Genomic DNA, 23713 nt, shown 5'->3' on the forward strand with positions numbered 1-23713 from the left:
AAATTCAAAAACTGGGTCTACAAGAAAATGCGAGAGTAAAAAATGAAGATTTTGAAGTTTCTCCTTCACTTTGCTGCCATTCCTGTGAAACACCTAAAGGGTTAACACACTTACTTAATGTCATTTTGAATACTTTGAGGGGTGCAGTTTTTATAATGGGGTCATTTGTGGGGTATTTCTAATATGAAGGCCCCTCAAATCCACTTCAAACTTGAAGTGGTCCCTGAAAAATTCTGATTTTTAAAATGTTGTGAAAAATTGCTGCTATACTTTGAAGCCCTCTGATGTCTTCCAATAGTAAAAACATGTCAACTTTATGATGCAAACATAAAGTAGACATATTGCATATGTGAATCAATATATAATTTATTTGGGATTCCATTTTCCTTATAAGCAGAGAGTTTCAAAGTAAAAAAAAAAAAAATGCAAAATTTTCAAATTTTTCATCAAATTTTGGAATTTTTCACCAAGAAATAATGCAAGTATCAACAAGATTTTACCACTAACATAAAGTAGAATATGTCACGAAAAAATATGTCAGAATGAAAAGTAAAAGCATCCCAGAGTTATTAATGCTTAAAGTGCCAGTGGTCAGATTTGCAAAAATGGCCTGTGTCCTTAATCTCTTCAGGACATAGGGCGTATGGATACGCCCTGAATCCCGAGTCCTTAAGGACCGAGGGCGTATCCATACGCCCGTGGGAATTCCGGCCCCCACCGCTAGCCGGTTGGGGACCGGAGCCGGATGCCTGCTGAAATCGTTCAGCAGGCATCCCGGCATATCGCCCAGGGGGGTCATTATGCCCCCCCATGTCGGCGATCGCCGCAGATCGCTGGACAATTCAGTCCAGCGATCTGCGGCGATTCCGGGTCAATCGGGTCTCCAGTGACCCGGTGACCCGGAATTACTGGCTGTTCGGGGCCGTCTCTGACGGCCCCGAACAGCCAGAGCCTGCAGGGGTGAGGTGGCACTGGTGCCACCTCACGATCGCCCTGATTCGTCGGCCGGATTACCGGCCGACCAATCAGGGCGCCTGCTGCGGGTGTCACTCCCGCACCCGCTCCGCCCCTCTTCTGGAGGACGTGAGCGGGTGCGGGACGTGCACCCCGGGTGCTGGGGACCCCGATCCCCGGCGCCCCTGTTGGGATCGGGGCCCCAGGAGCAGCTGCGGCGGCGGGACTGACCTGCAGCGTCTGGATCGTTGGAGGTGAGTGACAGCCTCCTGCTGTTGCTTAGCAACAGCTCCCAGCATGCAAAAAGGGCATGCTGGGAGCTGTAGTTATGCAACAGCAGGAGGCAGACCACCACAACTCCCAGCATTCCCTTATGGGCATGCTGGGACTTATGGTTTTGCAACAGCTGGAGGCACATTCTTTCTATGGAAACGTGTACCTTCAGCTGTTGTCTAACTACAACTCCCAGCTTGCACAAACAGCTAAAGTGCATGCTGGGAGTTGTAGTGGTGCATCTGCTGGTTGCATAACTACAACTCCCAGCATGCCCGTTGGCTGTCGATGACTGCTGAGAGTTGTAGTTTTGCAACAGCTGAAGGCACACTGGTTGTGAAACTCAGAGTTTTTTTTTACCTAACTCAGTGTTTCACGACCGGTGTGCCTCCAGCTGTTGCAAACTACAACTCTCAGCAGTCACCGTACACCATGCACCGTACATGCTGGGAGTTGTAGTTTTGCAACAGCTGGAGGCACACTGGTTGTGAAACACTGAGTTAGGTCACAAACTCAGTGATACATAACCAGTGTGCCTACAGTTGTTGCAAAACTGCAACTCTCAGCAGTCACCGACAGCCAACGGGCATGCTGGGAGTTGTAGTTATGCAACAGCTGGATGTCCCCCCAATGTGAACGTACAGGGTACACTCACATGGGCGGAGGATTACAGTAAGTATCTGGCTGCAAATTTGAGCTGCCGCAAACTTTCTGCTGCAGCTCAAATTGCCAGCGAGAAACTACTGTGAACCCCCGCTCGTGCGACTGTACCCTAAAAACACTACACTACACTACCACAAAAAATAAAATAAAAAGTAAAAAACACTACATATACACATACCCCTATACAGCCCCCCTCCCCTCCCCAATAAAAATGAAAAACGTCTGGTACGCCACTGTTTCCAGAACGGAGCCTCCAGCTGTTGCAAAACAACTCCCAGTATTGTCGGACAGCCGTTGACTGTCCAGGCATGCTGGGAGTTTTGCAACAGCTGGAGGCACCCTGTTTGGGAATCACTGGCGTAGAATACCCCTATGTCCACCCCTATGCAATCCCTAATTTAGGCCTCAAATGCGCATGGCGCTCTCACTTTGGAGCCCTGTCGTATTTCAAGGCAACAGTTTAGGGTCACATATGGGGTATCGCCGTACTCGGGAGAAATTGTGTTACAAATTTTGGGGGGTATTTTCTGCTTTTACCCTTTTTAAAAATGTAAAATTTTTGGGAAAACAAGCATTTTAGGTAAAAAAAAATAATTTTTTTTTACATATGCAAAAGTCGTGAAACACCTGTGGGGTATAAAGGTTCACTTAACCCCTTGTTACGTTCCCCGAGGGCTCTAGTTTCCAAAATGGTATGCCATGTGTTTTTTTTTTGCTGTTCTGGCACCATAGGGGCTTCCTAAATGCGGCATGCCCCCAGAGAAATATTTGCGTTCAAAAAGCCAAATGTGACTCCTTCTCTTCCGAGACCTGTAGTGCGCCAGCAGAGCACTTTTCACCCCCATATGGGGTGTTTTCTGAATCAGGAGAAATTGGGCTTCAAATTTTTAGGGGTATTTTCTGCTATTACCATTTTTAAAAATAAAAAATTTTTGGGAAAACAAGCATTTTAGGTAAAATTTTTTATTTTTTTTTTACATTTGCAAAAGTCGTGAAACACCTGTGGGGTATTAAGGTTCACTTTATCCCATGTTACATTCCCCGAGGGGTCTAGTTTCCAAAATGGTATGCCATGTGTTTTTTTTTTGCTGTTCTGGCACCATAAGGGCTTCCTAAAGGTAACATGCCCCCCAAAAACCATTTCAGAAAAACGTACTCTCCAAAATCACCTTGTCGCTCCTTCCCTTCTGAGCCCTCTACTGCGCCCGCCGAACACTTTACATAGACATATGAGGTATGTGCTTACTCGAGAGAAATTGGGCTACAAATACAAGTAAAAATTTTGTCCTTTTACCCCTTGTAAAAATTCAAAAATTGGGTCTACAAGAACATGTGAGTATAAAAAATGAAGATTGTGAATTTTCTCCTTCACTTTGCTGCTATTCGTGTGAAACACCTAAAGGGTTAAAACGCTGACTGAATGTCATTTTGAATACTTTGGGGGGTGTAGTTTTTATAATGGGGTCATTTATGGGGTATTTCTAATATGAAGACCCTTCAAATCCACTTCAAACCTGAACTGGTCCCTGAAAAATACTGAGTTTGAAAATTTTGTGAAAAATCGGAAAATTGCTGCTGACCGTTGAAGCCCTCTGGTGTCTTCCAAAAGTAAAAACACGTCAATTTTATGATGCAAACATAAAGTAGACATATTGTATATGTGAACCAAAAAAAAATGTATTCGTAATATACATTTTCCTTACAAGCAGAGAGCTTCAAAGTTAGAAAAATGCTAAATTTTCAAATTTTTCATCAAATTTACGGATTTTTCCCCAAGAAAGGATGCAAGTATCGACAAAAATTTACCACTATGTTAAAGTAGAATATGTCACGAAAAAACAATCTCGGAATCAGAATGATAACTAAAAGCATTCCAGAGTTATTAATGTTTAAAGTGACAGTGGTCAGATGTGCAAAAAACGCTCCGGTCCTTAAGGCCAAAATGGGCTCCGTCCTGAAGGGGTTAAGGTGAAAATGAGCTGCGTCCTTAAGGGCTTAATTGTCTTGTTGCACCTTTTACCAACCATCAATCCATAGCAATTGCAACCTGATATTTTACTTTTTCTTATCTCTTTACTTAACTTTCTTATCTCTTTTTGCAGATCAAAAAACACAAAATATGCAAAATACATAAAAAAAATTGTGCCAAAATATGTGCTTAATTACAGCCTTATTTTGGCACATAAACAGATTAAAAAATACTTTTTTGTTAACTTTTGTTTATATAATCTTACATCTAATCTAACAGGCCAGGAATGTAAGTGAGGGTCTGGGGACTTGGTGAGACGTGTTCTGTTTTTGGGTGCTTAAAAGTCTTCGTGCCTTGGCCAGGGTAGTTAGTTAAGGAATTACAAATCACAGCAACAAATGCAAAATAAAACATAACCTATATTAATCAAGCATATACCTTGAAACTTTCAATTTACTTTTTGGCCTTTTGAAACCTTTTAGATCATGATACTTTGAGTCCCAGTCATGCAGGGCCGGAATGGGTGTGAAAACCAGCCCTGGAATAAATTACATACCAGCCCCATAGTGTTGCATCATTATACCAGCACGTCGTCATTTTCTTGTTCATAAAAGGTAAAATCATGCATTTTAAAGCATAAAGAGCACAAAAAAGTTTAAAACGTGGAGCAATCATCATAGTTTCCCCACATTATCTGCAGTATAGTCCCCCACATTAGGTGCAGTATAGTCCCCCACATTAGGTGCAATAAAGTTCCCCACATTAGGTTGGCAGTATAGTTCCCCCACATTAGGTGCAGTATAGTCCCCCACATTAGGTGCAGTATAGTCCCCCACATTAGGTGCAGTATAGTCCCCCACATTAGGTGCAGTATAGTTTCCCCACATTAGGTGCAGTATAGTTTCCCCACATTAGGTGCAGTATAGTTCCCCCACATTAGGTGAAGTATAGTTCCCCACATTAGGTGCAGTATAGTTCCCCCACATTAGGTGCAGTATAGTTCCCCCACATTAGGAGCAGTATAGTTCCCCCACATAAGGTGCAGTATAGTTTCCCCACATTAGGTGCAGTATAGTTCCCCCACATTAGGTGCAGTATAGTTTCCCCACATTAGGTGCAGTATAGTTCCCCCACATTAGGTGCAGTATAGTTTCCCCACATTAGGTGCAGTATAGTTCCCCCACATTAGGTGCAGTATAGTTTCCCCACATTAGGTGCAGTATAGTTCCCCCACATTAGGTGCAGTATAGTTCCCCCACATTAGGTGCAGTACAGTTCCCCACATTAGGTGCAGTCTAGTTTCCCCACATTAGGTGCAGTAACTGAGGACAAGCAGGGCTCTGTACACTAAAGACAAGCAGGGCTCTGTGCACCGAGGACAAGCAGGGCTCTGTGCACCAAGGAGAAGCAGGGCTCTGTGCACCAAGGACAAGCAGGGCTCTGTGCACCGAGGACAAGCAGGGCTCTGTACACCGAGGACAAGCAGGGCTCTGTACCTGAGGACAAGCAGGGCCGTGTGCACTGACGACAAGCAGGGTTCTGTACCTGAGGACAAGCAGGGCCTGTACGAGAGAGAGAGCAGGGCGGCGGGCGCAATGATCGGTGGCACAGTGAACTCCGACGTGGCGCTGCTGCGCTTAGACGTGAGGTCACCCCCACGGTGACGTGACCTCACGTCGAAGCGCAGCAGCGCGCCACATCGAAGTTTAAAGCGCCTCTCCCAGGCAGCCACACTGACAACCCAGGGCCGTAAGTAAGAAGCAAGGCCGGCCTGGGACAGTGCAGGACCGGCCCTCTTTTTCTGTTAACATATTTATCGTGGGCGCTGGGCGGCCTGGAGCCCCTACGTTAATCCGTCCCTGCAAAGCGGCCCACCGGGAAATTTCCCGGTATCCCGGTAGGCCAGTCCGGGCCTGTAGTCATGCTAGGGACTAAGAAAAAGATAGAGAACCATAATGGGGACTATGAAAAAGATGAGATGCAATGCATTAGACTAGGAATGAGATGGAAGAGCCATGCATGGAACCAGGAATAGGATGGGGAGCCTTTCATGGGAACAGTAATGAGATGGGAGGCCGTTTTGGGGACCAGGAATAACAGAGGAAGTGTTGCTTGAGAACAGAATTGAGATGTTTAGCCATGCTGGGCACTAGGAACAAGGTCTGGAGCCAAGCTGTGGACTAGGAATGAGATGGGGAGCCAGGTGACACGGCCTGGATACCAAGACTCTTTTTTTGGCTCTTTTATCAATATCTGTGATTATTTGTGTTTCTATTAGACTTCATTACACATTAAGTTAGTATATTATCCAGCACAAGATTGTCTGGGATAAATGGTGCAGTATCCATGCACAGAGGTAATTCTATCATTTGTCTTTGATTTTCTTACATTGGAGGTTCTTTAATTGAAAGCTCATCAGTTTTTATGTACACAACGTAGACACTTTGGCCTTTCTACAGTAAACACGCTTCTTCACAGGAGAGACACTGTCCTGTTTTCGAAAAAGTCAAGACCATATTTACCAAAAGTCAAAACCAAGCCTGATGGGAATGTCTACACAGCAACGCCTATGTTTCCTTCAATAAATACACTGTAAGTATTAGAAACGTATCCTGGTAAATACATAGTACAGGGTGATATTAGAGAGATGATTCCCCAATGAGACTCTCCAGTATGAGGTATGAGTCCTATTACAACAGTTTTCCCTTGAACGCACACAACTGAGAGGGAACACTGGTCACAGGTAAATAATGACGCAATACTTGCATAAAGTTAAAGACCACCAAAAACCAAAGTGAAATTAAGAGCCATGTGTTTCTCCTGACTGCATCTTAACACTTTACACTCACTCAAATTTCTTCTAACCCTGTTTCTTGGAAGCAACACACAAAAAACACATTGAGCTTCTCACTATGTGGGGTGTGGGGTACAGTGCACTGTTATCTAAACTCAGAGGACAAGACAGCTACAAGAAGGAGATACTGCCAGAGTGAAGACAACAGCAAAGGGGACAACATACTGTACTCCACATAGAGAGCATCAAGGTGACATAGAATATAGCAGCAAGTTACCTAGTCCAGTAAGTACAATGAATGCAGATGGCAAGCCTGTTCCCCTACGCTGCGTACTAATGACTATCAGTATGGGGGTTCTGGTTCTTCTCAGCGCCTGTCCTGCCTGCACACACAAGAACAGAGGATCTAAATTTGAGGTAGGTCATGAACATATTTATATTGTATTAAATAAATACATAAATCTATCAGTAATTTATAATTTGCTTAAAGGTATAAGAAAGACTTCCATACAACAAAGGTGAACTTACAGAGTGTTATTAATTGTACAGATGTAGCAGAGTTAAGGCGTTATGACTCTGACTGTTAAATCTGCTACTTCTGAAGAGGCTATACCCTACAGAACAGAACAAACCATAGCAAACCATCATAGCCTCTGCATTATTAGTCTTTAAAATTGGTACTAGTCGGCGCTGTATGGGTAAAAACATCATGTATTACCAGTGGTAACCACAACGTCCATCTATTTTATTACCAACACCACTATTGATAGAGTTCACTAGAACAAAGTTGAAATACAGTTATTAATTCTTCTTTTTGACATTCTATTAGTTCTGTGGCCACCACAAATAGTTTTTGATACTTTATACCAACATTACAATCTTAAGAGGTTGAACACCAAAGTCTTTATTTATTTTCTGTGGAAAAAAAGTAGTAGATCGAGATTTGCCTTTTTTGCCGCAAAAGAATTCTGGTAAGAATTGTAGGGTGAGAGAGAAGGCGTGATGTCCACAATCTCTCCAAACAGACACTCAGAAACATCCGGCTTTAAGTAGCAAGCCTGAGGTTGCGCTCACACTCACTGGGGGAGATTTATCAAAGGATTTAGACTGTTTTTTTACGTCTAAAATTGTCACACAGAAAGTCGCAGTCTATATATGTGAGACTTTTTCGCGACTTTTGCTTTAGAGGATTTTTAGAACATGATGCATTCTTGTCTATTTTAGATGGGAAAATGCATTGGTGCTGAATTTATCAATGGCGACTTTTCGGCGAAAAGTCGCATCGGCCGAAAGTACGCCGAAATGTCAGACCATGCTGGAGCAGGTTTAAATACAGTCTAAAGCATAGATCCTGTAGATACCGTAAGTCCGTGCGCAGAATTTATCAAGAGCCGTGTGACTTTTTATAAATTAAGCGCACAATAGACCAGGCTTACTAATGTGGGAAATAGACAGCTTTTATAAATCCCCCCCACTGACTACAAACCTTGTCCTCTATACCAGTTAGTCACAGAAACAGGCAAATTGTAAAGGCATTGATAGTTTGATTGATTGATTTTGAAGTGATCCTCTAGAGAAGTATTCCCCAACCTGTGGCTCTCCAGTTATTGGAAAACTACAATTCCCATCTTGCCTGAACAGCCATTTGGGGTTGTAGTTTGGCAACAGCTGGAGAGTCAAAGGTTGGGGAAAACTGCTCTAGAGGATCAAGTAAATATATATATTTATTCTTTTATCTAACAAAGGATACCTCCAGCACAGTTCTGCCTTCAATGAAGATTCCCGTGCTTACACCCCCACAACAAAATAATGACACCACAGTAGGGAAGATATTGAGGAAAGGGACAGAAGAGCAACCTCCCAAGGTGTCCCCCAAATACTCCTGGCTGTTTTTTCTCAAGCACTCTGACCGTGAAGCAAAACACAAAAGAAGGGGACATGAAGACTCCTGGCGAGTAAGATATGCCATATGTATTACATTTTACAAGTTCTTTGTATTGAAAATCTATATATATAAAATTCAATGTATGTGTGTGTGTGTGTGTGTATGTATGTATGTATGTAAAGTGTATGTATGTATGTAAAGTGTATGTATGTATGTAAAGTGTATGTATGTATGTGTGTGTGTATGTTCCAGCATCACGTCCATACGGCTAAAGATATTAACATGAAACTTGGCACACATGTTACTTATATGTCAACAACAAACATAGGATAATCATTTAACCCTTACTCACCCCACATTTGCCAGGGTCGGGGTTTTTGTTTAAAGTCCCATACAAGTCTATGGGAAATATATGTTACTGCATAACTTCCAAACAACTGGAGATATTATGCTAATACTTGGTCACATGTTACTTATATGTCCACTTAAAATATAGGATAGTTAATTTAACCCTTAACTACCCCCATTTGTGAGGGTCAGGGTTTTTGTTTAGGACGAGATAGGAGGTCGGGATAGGAGGTCGGGATAGGAGGTCGGGATAGGAGGACGGGATAGGAAGACGGGATAGGGGGTCGAGACAGGAGGACGGGATAGGAGGTCGAGATAGAAGGTCAAGATAGGAGGACAGGATAGGAGGTCGGGATAGGAGGTCAAGATAGGAAGTCGGGATAGGAGGTCGACATAGGAGGTCAAGACTTGAGGTCGGGATAGGAGGTCGAGATAGGAGGACGGGATAGGAGGTCGGGATAGGAGGTCGAGATAGGAAGTCGGGATAGGAGCTCGAGATAGGAGGTCAAGATATGAGGTCGGAATAGGAGGTCGAGATAGGAGGACGGGATAGGAGGATGGGATATGAGGACAGGATAGGAGGTCGAGATAGGAGGTCGGGATAGGAGGACCGGATAGGAGGTCGGGATAGCAGGACGGGATAGAAGGATGGGATATGAGGACAGGATAGGAGGTCGAGATAGGAGGTCGGGATAGGAGGACGGGATAGGAGGTCGGGATAGGAGGACGGGATAGGAGGTCTGGATGTGGGGTTGGCATATGACAACAATATATGAGGACGGGATATGAAGTCGAAAGCTTGCTGTTGATTTTCCTCCACAACAAGGATTAGGAAGGAAAAACCAGGCAACACCGGGTACTCAGCTAGTTCATTTAAAAAAAAATGGAATTTAGGGGATTTTTGACCTGTAAAAGTGAACTTATTGAACGCTTATTTTGCACAGGTTAAACCTCCATTTGGTTGGATCTTTTTATCCATTTTATATCAAAACTTGTACAGCAGTTGTGCGTTGTACTACAACTTAGCACTAATAAAGTCGATAACGACTTAGCTGCAATACCAGACATATGCCATGGACAAGGGCGGTGCTATTTCTGGACAAAAATATGCAGATACTTTTTCCTTCTCTCATATAGTTCCCTCTAACCTTTATTCCAATTTTCTCAAATATCCGAAAACTATGCATTAGCATAGGCCTGAAATAAACTTTCTCATACACATTTTTTGTACTCTCAGAATCACCACTCGGGTCCAGTTGGTTCTCCAGCACCATCAAGGCACCATAGTCACCACACCAAACATAATTCCAGGGAGAAGAAGCTTTCCCAGTTCCTGCAGCTCCTGAGTAGTAAGTACCACTGTGGAAATGAATGAGATACGACAGGGTGCGGCTGGGACACCGCAACAGTTTTAAATTCTCCCAATGAATCCGGCTGCCGTATGCACCAATCCCTATGTCAGTGTTTCCCAACCAGCGTGCATCCAGATGTTGCAAAACTACAACTCCCAGCATGCCTGGACAGCCTTTGGCTGTCCAGGCATGCTGGAAGTTGTAGTTTTGCAACACCTGGAGGCACCCTGGTTGGGAAACACTGCCTTATGTGAATGCAGCCTTACTTACACCTTTTGCCGAGGAGGTGACAGTTGCTGAAAAGCTATTTACATAACATAAAACTACACTATAACAAATTATAAGATTCAACATATATTCTTTATCTCCCCATGCTTCCACAAGCTTTCTTTCCTCATACTCTTCTCACATAGAATATCTGATAGAGTCAACTATTGCATACGTTTTATACGATTTATCTGGCGTTTCATACAGTTGCAAACACTGACATTTCAGGGACTATACTAGCAGAACACTAAAGCCATGTTCACACATTGGTGAGTGATTCTGACAGGATTCAGATCCTAATTCAATTAGTGCCGAAATCTTCTGCCATTCACATCATCAGCTAAATGTCCTTGCAAAAATTAAAGGGGTTATCCAGGAAAAAACTTTTTCTTATATATCAACTGGCTCCAGAAAGTTAAACAGATTTGTAAATTACTTCTATTAAAAAAATCTTAATCCTTTCAGTACTTATGAGCTGCTGAAGTTGAGTTGTTCTTTTCTGTCTAACTGCTTTCTGATGACACCTGTCTCGGGAACCGCCCAGTTTAGAAGCATATCCCCATAGCAAACCTTTTCAACTCTGTGCAGTTCCCGAGACAAGCAGAGATGTCAGCAGAGAGCACTGTTGCCAGACAGAAAACAACAACAACTCAACTTCAGCCGCTGATAATTATTGAAAGGATTAAGATTTTTTAATAGAAGTAATTTACAAATCTTATTCTTATAAGTCAAGAAAAATATTTTCGGAGCACTCACCTCGGACACTGGTTATGTTGCAGATGTTTCTTTATTCATAGTACGAGAACAAGTGCATAGCAGGGAGGTGGCAAGATGGTACAGGAGCAGGTGGGCTCGGCCGGGCCCACACGCTCCTGTACCATCTTGCCACCTCCCTGCCATGCACTTGTTCTCGTACTATGAATAAAGAAAAATCTGCAACATAACCAGTGTCCGAGGTCAGTGCTCCGAAAATATTTTTCTTGTCTTATAAGAATATCGTTTGCATACCTTGCTTGGAGTCGAGTAGCACCACACGCACCGTGACACGCACCGAGATACAAGCTGCTTGCTCCCTGTCTGCCGACAGGTGGGCATTCCATGATTGGACAGTGTTCTGACTAGTGCCAGGTCATTTCTTCTATGTGATATACATCATTTACAAATCTGTTTAACTTTCTGGAGCCAGCGGGAAATACGCTGCGTATTCCTCGCTCTCTATACACACAGGGCTTTCCGCCGGCAGCCCTATGTGTGCAGTGAGTTTTGGAGGTGGAGCCGCGCGTCACAGACACGCCGGCACACGGCCCCGCCTCCAAAACTCACTACACACATAGGGCTGCCGCCGGAAAGCCCTGTGTGTATAGTGAGCAGGGAATACGCAGCGTATTTCCCGCTGCTGCCGTAAAATTTGCGCTGCGTATACGCCCTGTGGGAACGCACCCAAAAAAAAGTTTTTTCCTGGAATACCCCTTTAAAAATCCACAGCATGGGCATCATTGACATCTAATCCACTGATCTACAGCAAGTTTCTGCTGCAGATTTTCAAAAACATTCCCGACAGTGCATTCACAGACTCAATAGGCTGCACTCGCTTCGGTAACTCATACAGTATTTTTAGCAATCTCTATAATCTCTATAACTTGATAACTAGAATTACAAAAATTCTTTAAGGCAAGGCAATGGGCAGTATTTTGGCAGGGGACTGTTAGGTAGTTTACTTTTAGCCCTCCCGGCTGTGGATGAGGTGACAGCCTATGTTTACTGTGGTTGCAGTTCAGTTTCTTGCACAGAGATACCAGAAGCCATAGGCTGTATTAAGGCATGCTGGGCGTTGTAGTTAGTAACAACTCCCAGCATTCCTTGACACAGGCTATGGCTCTGCAGATGACCCATAGCTACAAGTCCCAGCAAGTGTTGGGCGTGAATATTCGCATTTCAAATTTTTATCGCGAATATTATGAATATATACGCTATATATTTGAAATTGCGAATATTCGCTTTTTTCTGCATATGCGAATATTAGCATATTCCTTCTTTTCACTTGTGGGCCAATTAGAATGATGCAAATACACTTGTCAGAGGTTATCAACAACATCCCTAGCAACCAATAGTAAAGTTGCCCACCCCCTCACTGTTTTCTTCCTCGATTACGCAAATATTCGCATATGCGAATATAACGAATACGCGAAATTTGCGAATATAGGACAAATATTCGTCTATATATTCGTGAAATATTGCGAATTTAAATATGGGCAATGCCACTCATCACTAGTCCCAGTATGTTGCACAATAACCTATACTACTATATAGCGCAACATGCTGGGAATTGTAGTTTTAGGGCAGCTGCAGAACCATAAGCTGTATCGGGGCATGCTGGGAGTTGTAGTTTTGGGGCAGCTGCAGAACCATAAGCTGTATCGGGGCATGCTGGGAGTTGTAGTTTTGGGGCAGCTGCAGAACCATAAGCTGTATCGGGGCATGCTGGGAGTTGTAGTTATTAACTAACTGCAACTCCCATATTTAGGAAATAGCAATAAAAAAGTCACATCAAAGCAAAAATGGTACTGTTTAGAACTACAGATCACGGCACAAAAAATGAGCCCTCATACAGCCCCGTATACGGAGAAATAAATAAGTTATAGAGGTCAGAAAAGGACAACAGTTCACCCCATACATACAGTATATATATATATATATATATATATATATATATATATATATATGTATTGTATCTCTTATATCATTTCCTGTAATGTCACATGTATAAAATTAAGTATGCAAATTAGCATGGCTTTTTTTTTTTTGCAAGAAAGGTGGCAACCCAATACCCCCCCATACACACCAGGGACAATTTCATAAGAAGCCAGATAAATTAGAAGTATATATGTGGAGTGTGGGAGGAAACCCTTCTAAACATCGGTAGAACCTTCACAATACATACAGATTTTTTCCTATGGCGGGGTCATACCCAACACTTCAAGGCAATAGTGCTTAAAACTAAGGGTGCGTTCACACGGCCGGATGTCCCCGTTTTGTTTGCTTTTTTGCAGGCTGTAAACGGTTTCAAAACGGTTTTAAAAAAATCCCATTCATGTCAATAGGATTTTTTTTTACAATCCACTTGCATTTGTTTGCACCCGTCTGCACTCATTTCCGTTTTTTTTTTGACGGCAGGAAAAATGGCAGTATCAGGAAAAATGCAGTATTTTTTCTTACGTCCAAAAAAACGGAAGAAAAAACTGATATAGTAAATTTAATATTGAAGTCTATGGAAAACGGATGAGTCTTTAATGTCATCCGTTTCCATCAGTTTTTTCAATCTGTTTTTTGATCCGTTTTTTACTTTTGAGCATGCTCAGAACCAAAAAAAATTATAATTTTTTTGTTTTGTTTATTAACTCCTTAACGATGCAGGACGTATATTTACATCCTCTGCCGGCTCCCGCGATATGCCGCGGGGTCACGCGGTGTCCCCGCGTCATATCGGGTCGGTCCCAGCGGCTATCAACAGCCAGGACCTGTGGCTAATACAGGACATCACCGATCGCGGTGATGCCCTGTATTAACCCTTCAGACGCGGCGATCAAAGCTGACCGCTGCATCTGAAGTGAAAGTGAAAGTATCCCGGCTGCTCAGTCGGGCTGTTCGGGACCGCCGCGGTGAAATCGCGGTGTCCCGAACAGCTTACAGGACACCGGGAGGGCCCTTACCTGCCTCCTCCGTGTCCGATCGACGAATGACTGCTCCGTGCCTGAGATCCAGGTAGGAGCAGTCAAGCGCCGATAACACTGATCACAGGCGTGTTAATACACGCCTGTGATCAGGATGAGAGATCAGTGTGTGCAGTGTTATAGGTCCCTATGGGACCTATAACATTGCAAAAAAAAAAGTTAAAAAAAATGTGTTAATAAAGGTCATTTAACCCCTTCCCTAATAAAAGTTTGAATCACCCCCCTTTTCCCATAAAAAAATAAGTGTAAATAAAAAAAGAAATAAACATATGTGGTATTAACGCGTGAGTAAATGTCCGAACTATAAAAATATATAATTAATTAAACCGCACGGTCAATGGCGTACGCGCAAAAAAATTCCAAAGTCCAAAAAAACTTATTTTTGGTCACTTTTTATACCATTAAAAAATAAATAAAAAGTGATCAAAAAGTCTGATCAAAACAAAAATCATACTGATAAAAACTTCAGATCACGGCACAAAAAATGAGTCCTCATACCGCCCTGTACGTGGAAAAATACTAAAGTTATAGGGGTCAGAAGAGGACATTTTTAAACGTATAAATTTTCCTGCATGTAGTTATGATTTTTTCCAGAAGTACGACAAAATCAAACCTATATAAGTAGGGTATCATTTTAACCGTATGGACCTACAGAATAATTATAAGGTGTCATTTTTACCGAAATATGCACTGCGTAGAAACAGAAGCCCCCAAAAGTTACAAAATGGCGTTTTTTCTTCGATTTTGTCACACAATGATTTTTTTTTCCGTTTCGCCGTGACTTTTTTGGGTAAAATGACTAATGTCACTGCAAAGTAGAATTGGTGACGCAAAAAATAAGCCATAATATGGATTTTTAGGTGGAAAATTGAAAGGGTTATGATTTTTAAAAGGTAAAGAGGAAAAAACAAAAGTGCAAAAACGGAAAAACCCTGAGTCCTTAAGGGGATAACTGAACAAAAATGGATCCAAACAGAACACCCATTTGCATCCGTTGTCCGTTTTTTTTAAGTCCGTTTTTAATTTTGACGGGAGAAGAACGGAACAGGTCTAGACGGCCGTGTGATGATAAGATGATAGACTGAATTTATCACGCTGCCTGAAATCAAAACTCTCTGGTGTTGCCCTTAACAACCAATCACAGCTCAGCTTTCATATCTTAACAAGCTCTGGTAAAATGAAAGCTTGGCTGGGATCGGTTGCTATGGGCAACACCAGAGATTTTTGGTTTCAGGCAGGTTAAGGAATCTGGTCCATTAGGTTGTTTTGATAGCTAACCAAGAACCCAATGGGGGAAATGTATCAAAACCTGTATGTAGGTGGTGCAGTTGCCCATAGCAACCAATCAGATTCAAGCTTTAATTTTTAAAATGGTCTCTGAACGATGAAAGAAGTGATCTGATTGGTTGCTATAGGGAACTGCACCACTCTTTCACTACACCAGTGTATCCCAATCAGCTGTTACAAAACTACAACTCCCAGCATGCCCCAAATTCTAATATAATCACTCCCCCCTCCCCCCCCCCCCCATTCTTTCTTACAACAGCCATTTTCTTTCTACCTAATGTTGTCCTCAGTCTGAGGCCATGTTCACACAGTGGAATTTCAGCACGGAATCCCCCCTGAAAAGTTCAGCTTGAAAATTACCAGAGTCCCATTATTTTTAATTGGATTCTGCTGCACCATGCACACGGCGAAATTTCCGCAGCGTAAACATCTGCAGCTAAAATCCCATTTCTACCTCCGCAGAAAGAATTGCCATGTCAATTCTTCCCATAGAATCAGTTCGGCAATACAGTACATTGCCGTCTATAGAGACGGTGCACTACCAAGAAATTTCCCAGATGGACACAAAAATTTTGCCATGTAAACATGGTTACCCAACCTATCAGAGCAGAAACTTAAAAAACTAACAAACCATATAAGAACATATTGAGTTTGGAAAAGAAATCCTTACAGATCAGCAAACGGAGTGTAAGGGTATGTCTGTGCAGAATTCCACGGGAATATTCCGCTCAGACATTCTGCTGCAGCAGCCTCCCATTGATTTTATTGGGATTTTTCTGCTGTGTGCACACAGTGGAAATCCCGATTCCGGTGTCTGCAAAATAAAAATAGACTTGTCTATTCTTTGTGGATTCCATTTGAAAATGCATTGCTGTCTATGAGACGGCACATTTCTGAGTGGTCCTAGCGCCCGCTGGATTATTCAAATGGGTAGACATTCTGCACATTTTACGCACTGCGAACATGGCCTAAGAGTTCTGTTGTCTCTTAATTGGTGTTAAGAGTGCCAGAGACCTGATGTCTGGAGTAGGAGCAGATCCTCATAGCAAACCTCTCCTGCTCTGGACAGTTCCTGACATGGACAGAGGTGTCAGGAGTAGTCCTTAAAACACCTTCACTGTATTTGCAGCTTCCACTTCTACTGGAAGGCTATTCCATGCCTCCACTACTCTCTCAGTAAAGTAATATTTCCTTATATTACTGCATAAACCTTTTGTCCCTCTAATTTAAAAGTATGCCCTCCTGTACTTGTTTTTTCCCCTTTTAAATATACCGTGTTTATTATGTTTGTTATGTGTGTGCAGGTTTTGCAGGCCCTTATATTGCAGGGATAGGTCCCCTGTTGTGTTTCAGAGCACAGTAAGCTTCTTATTATAATGTTCCTCAGATTTGGGGGTTGTCTGTAATACAGCAGGAATGGGTCTAGGAATATCCTTTTCAGACTGTAATCCTTATGTAAGATATGATGTAATTTTCTCAGAGTTTTTCTCAGTACCTTTAGTCAAGGGCTGACAATGTATCTCTTGGTGTGATTACTGGCTCAATGCAGGCCTACACAGGGAGACTGTCACACTTGCACCCTAGTCATTGAGTTAGGATGGGCATCTTAAATGGGTTTTCCAGGACAATGGGGGGGATCTGTCATTAGTGGTGCCATTAAGGTGATTTTGTAGATGTGTTTAGGTTATGTTTTTTGGTGTCCACACGTCTACACGCCTTACCTAACTCATGCAAAAATGTATGTCTTGCGTAGGACTTGCATAAAAATGTCAAGCATTGCAAAAATTTACACTTTAATGTAAGACGGTGCAGTTGATAAATACACATTCACATGAAAAGAAGTTATCGGAGCACTCACCGTGTTAGATATTAGGCAGTTCAAACGGACGCGTGTAACCACCAACTCCGATCGATCCAGGCAGGGAGGCGGCAGGTGGATACGGGGGGAGCTTCAGACGTCTGGCCACCGTACAGCTCCCCCTGTATCCACCTGCCGCCTCCCTGCCAGGATCGATCGGAGTTCGTGGTTACACGCGTCCGTTTGAACGGCCTAATATCTAAGGCTGCTTTCACACTATAAAATTCATCCGTTTTAAAGATCCGTTTGATGCTCCATTATGAAAACCCTGAAAATCGGCCATTAAACGTCCATTAGAAAATCCTATTATAGTTTATGGGATTTTTACATGATCCGTTTTAATCCGTTATAGTCCGTTATTAATAATGGACGTTATTTTGTGACGGAAGATAGTAACGGGAGAAGTAGTGCATGCACTATTTCTTCCATTCATTCTCCCGTCACAAAATAACGCCCGTTATTAATAACGAACTATAACGGATTAAAATGGATCATGTAAAAATCCCATAGACTATAAATGGGTTTTTCTAACAGACGTTTAATGGCCGATTTTCAGGGTTTTCATAACGGAACATCAAACGGATCTTTAAAACGGATGAATTTTATAGTGGTGAGCGTACCGCTAACTTCTTTTCATGTGAATGTGCATTGAATTCTGCTGTTTCTGACGCGCTGTCGTAATACCTGTACCCGTCTCAGTGCTTAAAGGACTTTATTATTGGCTCTTTCTTTATGCTGGTTGCCATTAGTAATGGTGGTGCTGGCTTTAGTTGCTTTCCGCAGTTGATAAATACCACTAAATTACCATCACCACTACATTACTATTACATATTGCATCTGAAATAAAAGATCTACTATAACACTTGAAACAAAGGCACTTACATCTACACTATGTAAAAAGATGTAACATTTTGGCCATAATATAAACAAAAGTGCACTACCACTATTGATAACCTTCCCCATGGGCTCAGGATAGGCCATCATCATGTGATTGGGAGGGGTGCAGATCTGCTGTCAGAGCCATGGCTCTCGCATTACACAGTGAATGGAGTCATAGCTGACGGCACCATTTATTGTGTAGGTGCGGTGCTACTCATATGAATGGCGATTCTATTCACTGTATACATCCAGGTTCAGCAGCTCTGGTGAACATCCCCTTTAACTATCCCAAATGTACAGCACTTGTGAAATAAAATACAAATTTCAATTTCTGACAGATGTTCTGCTGAAACAGAAGGATGGCGAATTATCTCTTACTCCTCCGAGTTCTCCGTCTGTGCTCCCGTCAAAAGTGCAGGCAGCCTTTACCTGTAAGACCGTAAGCGATATTCATGTGGAACCTGGAGAGATAGTGGAAGTTCAGAATTACCAACGGGTGAGTGGTCGGACAAGAATCCTGCAATGTTATAAGTATCTCTTAGCTGTTTGACCCTATGGACGAAGAAGTGCTGCAAGTTATTGTCACTGTGTAAAGTTAAACCTATTCCCACCAAATGAGAATTTACCAAATTAGATGACATAAGTCAATGAGATTTATTGGGGGAGATTTATCAAATGATTTAGACAGTTTTTTCCTGTTTAAATTTGTCACACAGAAAGTCGCAGTCTAAATATGTAGGACTTTTTCACGACTTTTGCTTTAGAGGATTTTTAGTATATGATGCATTTTAGTCTATTAGACAGAAAAATGCATTAGTGCTGAATTTATCAATAGTGACTTTTCTGCGAAAAGTCGCATTGGCCGGAGGTACGCTGAAATGTCAGACCATGCTGGAGCAGGTTTAAATATAGTCTAAACCATAGATCCCAAAGTCCGTGCGCAGAATTTATCAAGAGCCGTGCGACTCTTGATAAATGAATCGCACAATAGACCGGCCTTCAACCTGCGGACCTCCAGATGTTGCAAAACTACAACTCCCAGCATGCCCGGACAGCCGTTGGCTGTCCGGGCATGCTGGGAGTTGTAGTTTTGCAACATCTGGAGGTCCGCAGGTTGAAGACCACTGGTCTATACTGATGCGGGAAATAGAAAACTTTGATAAATTCCCCCCATTGTATCTTATAATGACAATAAAGGTAACTTGTTGTCTAGGAGTGACCGTTCCTCCATAGGTGCTCCCCTAAGAGACCTTAGTACATTCCACCATAAATGAAAAGTCTTTCTCCCATTGACAAATTTAAAGGGGTACTCCGGTGCTAAGAAATCTTATCCCCTATCCAAAGGCCGGAGCATTGTGACGTCACGGCTCCGCCCCCTCAATGCAAGCCTATGGGAGGGAGCGTGATCGACAGTAAGCAGACCCGGAGCGAACACGCTCCAGGGTCTGATTATAACGGGGTGCGGCGTGCAAGATCCACAGCGGCGGGTCCCCCGCGATCAGGCATCTTATCCCCTATCCTTTGGATAGAGGATAAGATGTCTAAGCGCCGGAGTACCCCTTTAAGGAGCATGTATATAGCATTTAGTTACAAAGCTATTACTATACTGAAAGCTGCTGCACAGCATGTGCTACGTTTTATATAATAGGCCCTTAGACTGATATTCTTCCACTACAGATCGCAGTATTTCGTTTTTTGCAAAAATCTTTAGAAAGTGTTCACTATATAAGTCAAAATTACACACACAAGTTTGTTGTCTTCTAAGAGCACTAATACGATAACATATCTGTCTGCAGCCTCTTTTAGAAGGATCCTTTTACAGAGGAGCTGGCCTGAATGTAACCAGCGGTCGATATACTGCTCCATTCACTGGACTCTATGCCTTCTCTGCAAGACTCCGCATTGGTGAGTGACAGAACAAGAACATCAAATGGCGAGCTGGTCTGTGATATCTGTGGTGACAGCCAGCTGGTTAATAATGAAAATCTGTAAAGTTCCATCACTCTCCATTAAAGTCAAAGGCATATACAGAAACAGCCAAGTGGGCAAATAACCTTAAAGGGGTACTCCGGTGGAAAACTTTCTTTTCCTTTATGAACTGGTGCCAGAAAGTTAAACAGATTTGTAAATGACTTCTATTAAAAAATCTTTACCTTTCCAGTACTTTTTAGCAGCTGTATGCTACAGAGGAAATTCTTTTCTTTTTGAATTTTTTTGTCTTGTCCATAGTGCTCTCGGCTGACACCTCTGTCCCAGGAACTGTCCAGAGCAGCATAGGTTTGCTATGGGAATTTTCTCCTGTTCTGGACAGTTCCTGATACGGGCATCAGGTGTCAGCAGAGAGCACTGTAGACAAGACAAAAGAAATTCAAATTTCAAAGAATTTCCTCTGTAGCATACAGCTGCTAAAAAGTACTGGAAGGGTAAAGATTTTTTAACAGAAGTAATTTACAAATCTATAGTGCAAAGAGCAACCAATCAGGTTGCTCCTTTCATTTTGCAGAGGCCTTGTTAAAAATGAAAGAAGCGATCTGATTGGTTGCTATGGGCAACTGGGCCACTTTTCCTCTGGACAGGCTTTCATAAATCTCCCCCATAGTCCGCACTCACCATGCCAATCAGACGTGTTCGCTTTATTGAGAACTTGCAGGTTCCATAAAAAGCAAATATCAAAAGACACCCGAGTGTAGGGAGGGGGAGCTGCTCCAGGCAAGGAGTCTAGGAGCGGCTGTCAGGAACAACAGCACCGTTTCACGTTATCCACGCATCTTCCGGTTCCATCAAGCCGCACACCCGAGACTGCAATATTGTGTCAGCTGCATAGTGGTTCTCTAGCAGTGCCCACTCTATTTTTCTCTTCAGATATACAATTTACTTTTAACTTTCTGGCACCAGTTCATTAAAAAAAAAAATGTTTTCCACCAGAGTACCCCTTTAAACTCTCTTGTATTTACAGATTTTCGAAAACCTGTTCAGACCAGGGATCCCCTGTGTTTTCTGCGTGTACAGCTCTGTATCCTGTCCCTCTGCGAAGACTATCTGTAAGTTTATCATTGTGTTAGATCATATACAAAGAATGAAAAATACTTCCTAAACAAATGTCAGTCTGGCTCAAGACACATACATGAAATACATATACTTTTTATCCTTTAGGTCTCTGCAACAAATCAGCAGTTTCACCAGCCATGAGATTGCAGCTACAATCACGCTGAATGGAGTATTGTATATCCAGGTAAGTTATAGGCAATATACCATCTTATCAATCGGGGAGGTGTACGCTGCTACATCAGTCCTGACTCAAACATTGGTCTCATGAACCCAAAGCATCAGATGAAGTCTGTCTGAAAAGTATCTAGCCATTAATATGACAAGAACGGTTTGAACCACATCGATGGAACTTGGCAGCCAAGGAGAGTGGACTGGAAAGTGCATGAGTGAACAATGGCAACTTCACTGTACTAGTCCGTGGGGGGCGCTCAAATGCGTACTGTGTGGCCATCACATTCAAAATGACCGACCTCATGAAGGTCATAAGCAGAGATGAATCGTTGGTCTATGGCTAGGATTTGGAAATGAAGATCCAATTGTACCAATGGAACTCATCTGGTTCTCCATGCAGAAGGTGCAGCAAAGTCATAGAAATATGAAGACCATGTTAAAGGGGTACTCCGCCCCTAGACATCTTATTCCCTATCCAAAGGATAGGGGATATGATGTCTGATCGCGGGGGTCCCGCCGCTGGGGACCCCCACGATCTCCCTACTGCCCCCAGCGTTCATTTAGAGCGTCGGGTGCAGCGCTGGAGGCTCGTGATGTCATGGCCCGCTCCTGCGATCATGGCCACGCACCCTCAATTTAAGTCTATAGGAGGAGAGCCATGCCCCCTCCCATAGACTTGCAATGAGGAGGCTTGACTGTGAGGCCCGAGCCTCCGCCCCGCATCTCTCCGTGCACCGGATGTCTGGGGTGCCGCAGCCGAGATCGTGGGGGTACCCAGCAGCGAGACCCCTGCAATCAGACATTTTGTTCCAAATGCTGAGCAGCGGAGTACCCCTTTAATGTAACAGAGCTATGAAGAATAATGGACTGTGGGTGAGATTTATCAAAATCTATGCAAAGAAAACATAGCGCAGCTGTCCATAGCGTCTGGACACTGGGGACATAGAAAATCTTATAGGTTGTAACTTGATAACCTATGTTCCAGGATCACCTAATCTAACCCTGCTTTATTCCCCACAGGCCGGCCAATATGTGTCACTTTTCTTGGAAAACAGGATGGACTCTTGGCTTGTGCTGGAGAAGGGCTCAGATTTCAGCGGTGTGCTCTTAGGACAGTGAGCCATGGTGTTTTTCTAGACATTTTCATTTTCAACTGAATGGCCGAAGATTTTATTCACAGACCGGATCCTCTATATTATCTAATAATTTAAGAACTTTCATAAAATATTTTATATCTTAAAGTATGATGGCTACGAAGCCAATGGAATATTTCAGTATTTTTCTTAATAAATAAAGCAAATGAAAAATAAAGTAAATTAAATTGGTTATAGGACGGTAGAAAAACATGGCTGCTCTCATACAAAAACAGCACTGCTCTTGTCTACGTGCCTAGTATTGCAGCTCCCCCTCATTCCCTTCTATAGTGCTTACCTGTAATAGTACATGTAGACAAGAGTGACATCATGAATGTGTGGTTTGTTGTGTCTGACTATTGGGCTCTGCTCTCATCTCGGATGTTTTGCACTTGTTGTTTCATCTCTTAGGGTACATGCACACCAGGTTTTTGCTATACAGTTCCCCGTATACGGTTTCAAGTTAAAAAACGTACGTAACCGTATAAAAAACCATATGCATTGACTTAACATTGTAAACCGTATGTCAAACGCATCATCCGGTTTTGTCCGTTTTATGTCTTATACGGTTTTGCCATTTTTTTTTTTACCCTTACCCAAAACCGTAGTCTACCATGTTTTTTAGTCCGGGTGAAAAATGGTATTAAACCGTATACCTTTTTTTTTTAAACATGGGAGTCAATGGGAACCGTACAGAACCGTATGTGCGTACGGCTCCATCCGGTTTGCACCATCTGGTTTTTGACTTTGCAGGTTTTTTTTGTGGAATTATGAAAAGTTAAAAACTTATACTTTTTTTTCTTAAACGGATGCAACCGGACATCATTTTTCAAACCGTATACGTTTTTAACCGTATACGGGTTGAAATTTGTACACACGTTTTGATAAAGTTTAGTCAGGTTTTGAGGAATCCGTTTTTCAAAAACGTGGTGTACATGCACCCTAAGGCTACTTTCAACCTGTGAAAGTTGTTCGTTACAAACGGACATTAAAGTGCAACTGTCATGGATATTGTACCCCCTCAGACTAATACCATGATAGTATAGATCAGCGATTCCCAACCGAGGTGCCGCGGCATTGCCCATGGTGCTGCGGGATTTT

General features: G+C 42.7%; 1 protein-coding gene across 1 annotated transcript; it reads left to right on the forward strand.

The window, feature by feature from the left end:
• Window positions 1-6809: 6809 nt before the first annotated feature.
• On the forward strand, window positions 6810-22774 carry ERFE (erythroferrone). The gene is made up of 8 exons (XM_056564655.1): window positions 6810-7070; window positions 8399-8608; window positions 10124-10235; window positions 18599-18756; window positions 20057-20165; window positions 21217-21301; window positions 21414-21492; window positions 22500-22774. The coding sequence occupies exons 1-8, from the start codon at window positions 6948-6950 to the stop codon at window positions 22596-22598; spliced, it is 975 nt and encodes a 324-aa protein (XP_056420630.1). The 5' UTR covers window positions 6810-6947; the 3' UTR covers window positions 22599-22774.
• The last annotated feature ends 939 nt before the right edge of the window (window positions 22775-23713 follow it).

This window comes from Hyla sarda, chromosome 3, assembly GCF_029499605.1.
Source record: "Hyla sarda isolate aHylSar1 chromosome 3, aHylSar1.hap1, whole genome shotgun sequence".
Taxonomy (NCBI): domain Eukaryota; kingdom Metazoa; phylum Chordata; class Amphibia; order Anura; family Hylidae; genus Hyla; species Hyla sarda.

What these genes read in the sequence shown, in the direction of transcription:
- ERFE (XM_056564655.1), top strand. Translation starts at nt 6,948, where the DNA reads ATGAATGCAGATGGCAAGCCTGTTCCCCTACGCTGCGTACTAATGACT. An exon ending in AAGTTCAGAATTACCAACGG is followed by an intron (nt 18,757 to 20,056) that starts GTGAGTGGTCGG and finishes ATCTGTCTGCAG; the next exon opens with CCTCTTTTAGAAGGATCCTT. An exon ending in CTCTGCAAGACTCCGCATTG is followed by an intron (nt 20,166 to 21,216) that starts GTGAGTGACAGA and finishes TTGTATTTACAG; the next exon opens with ATTTTCGAAAACCTGTTCAG.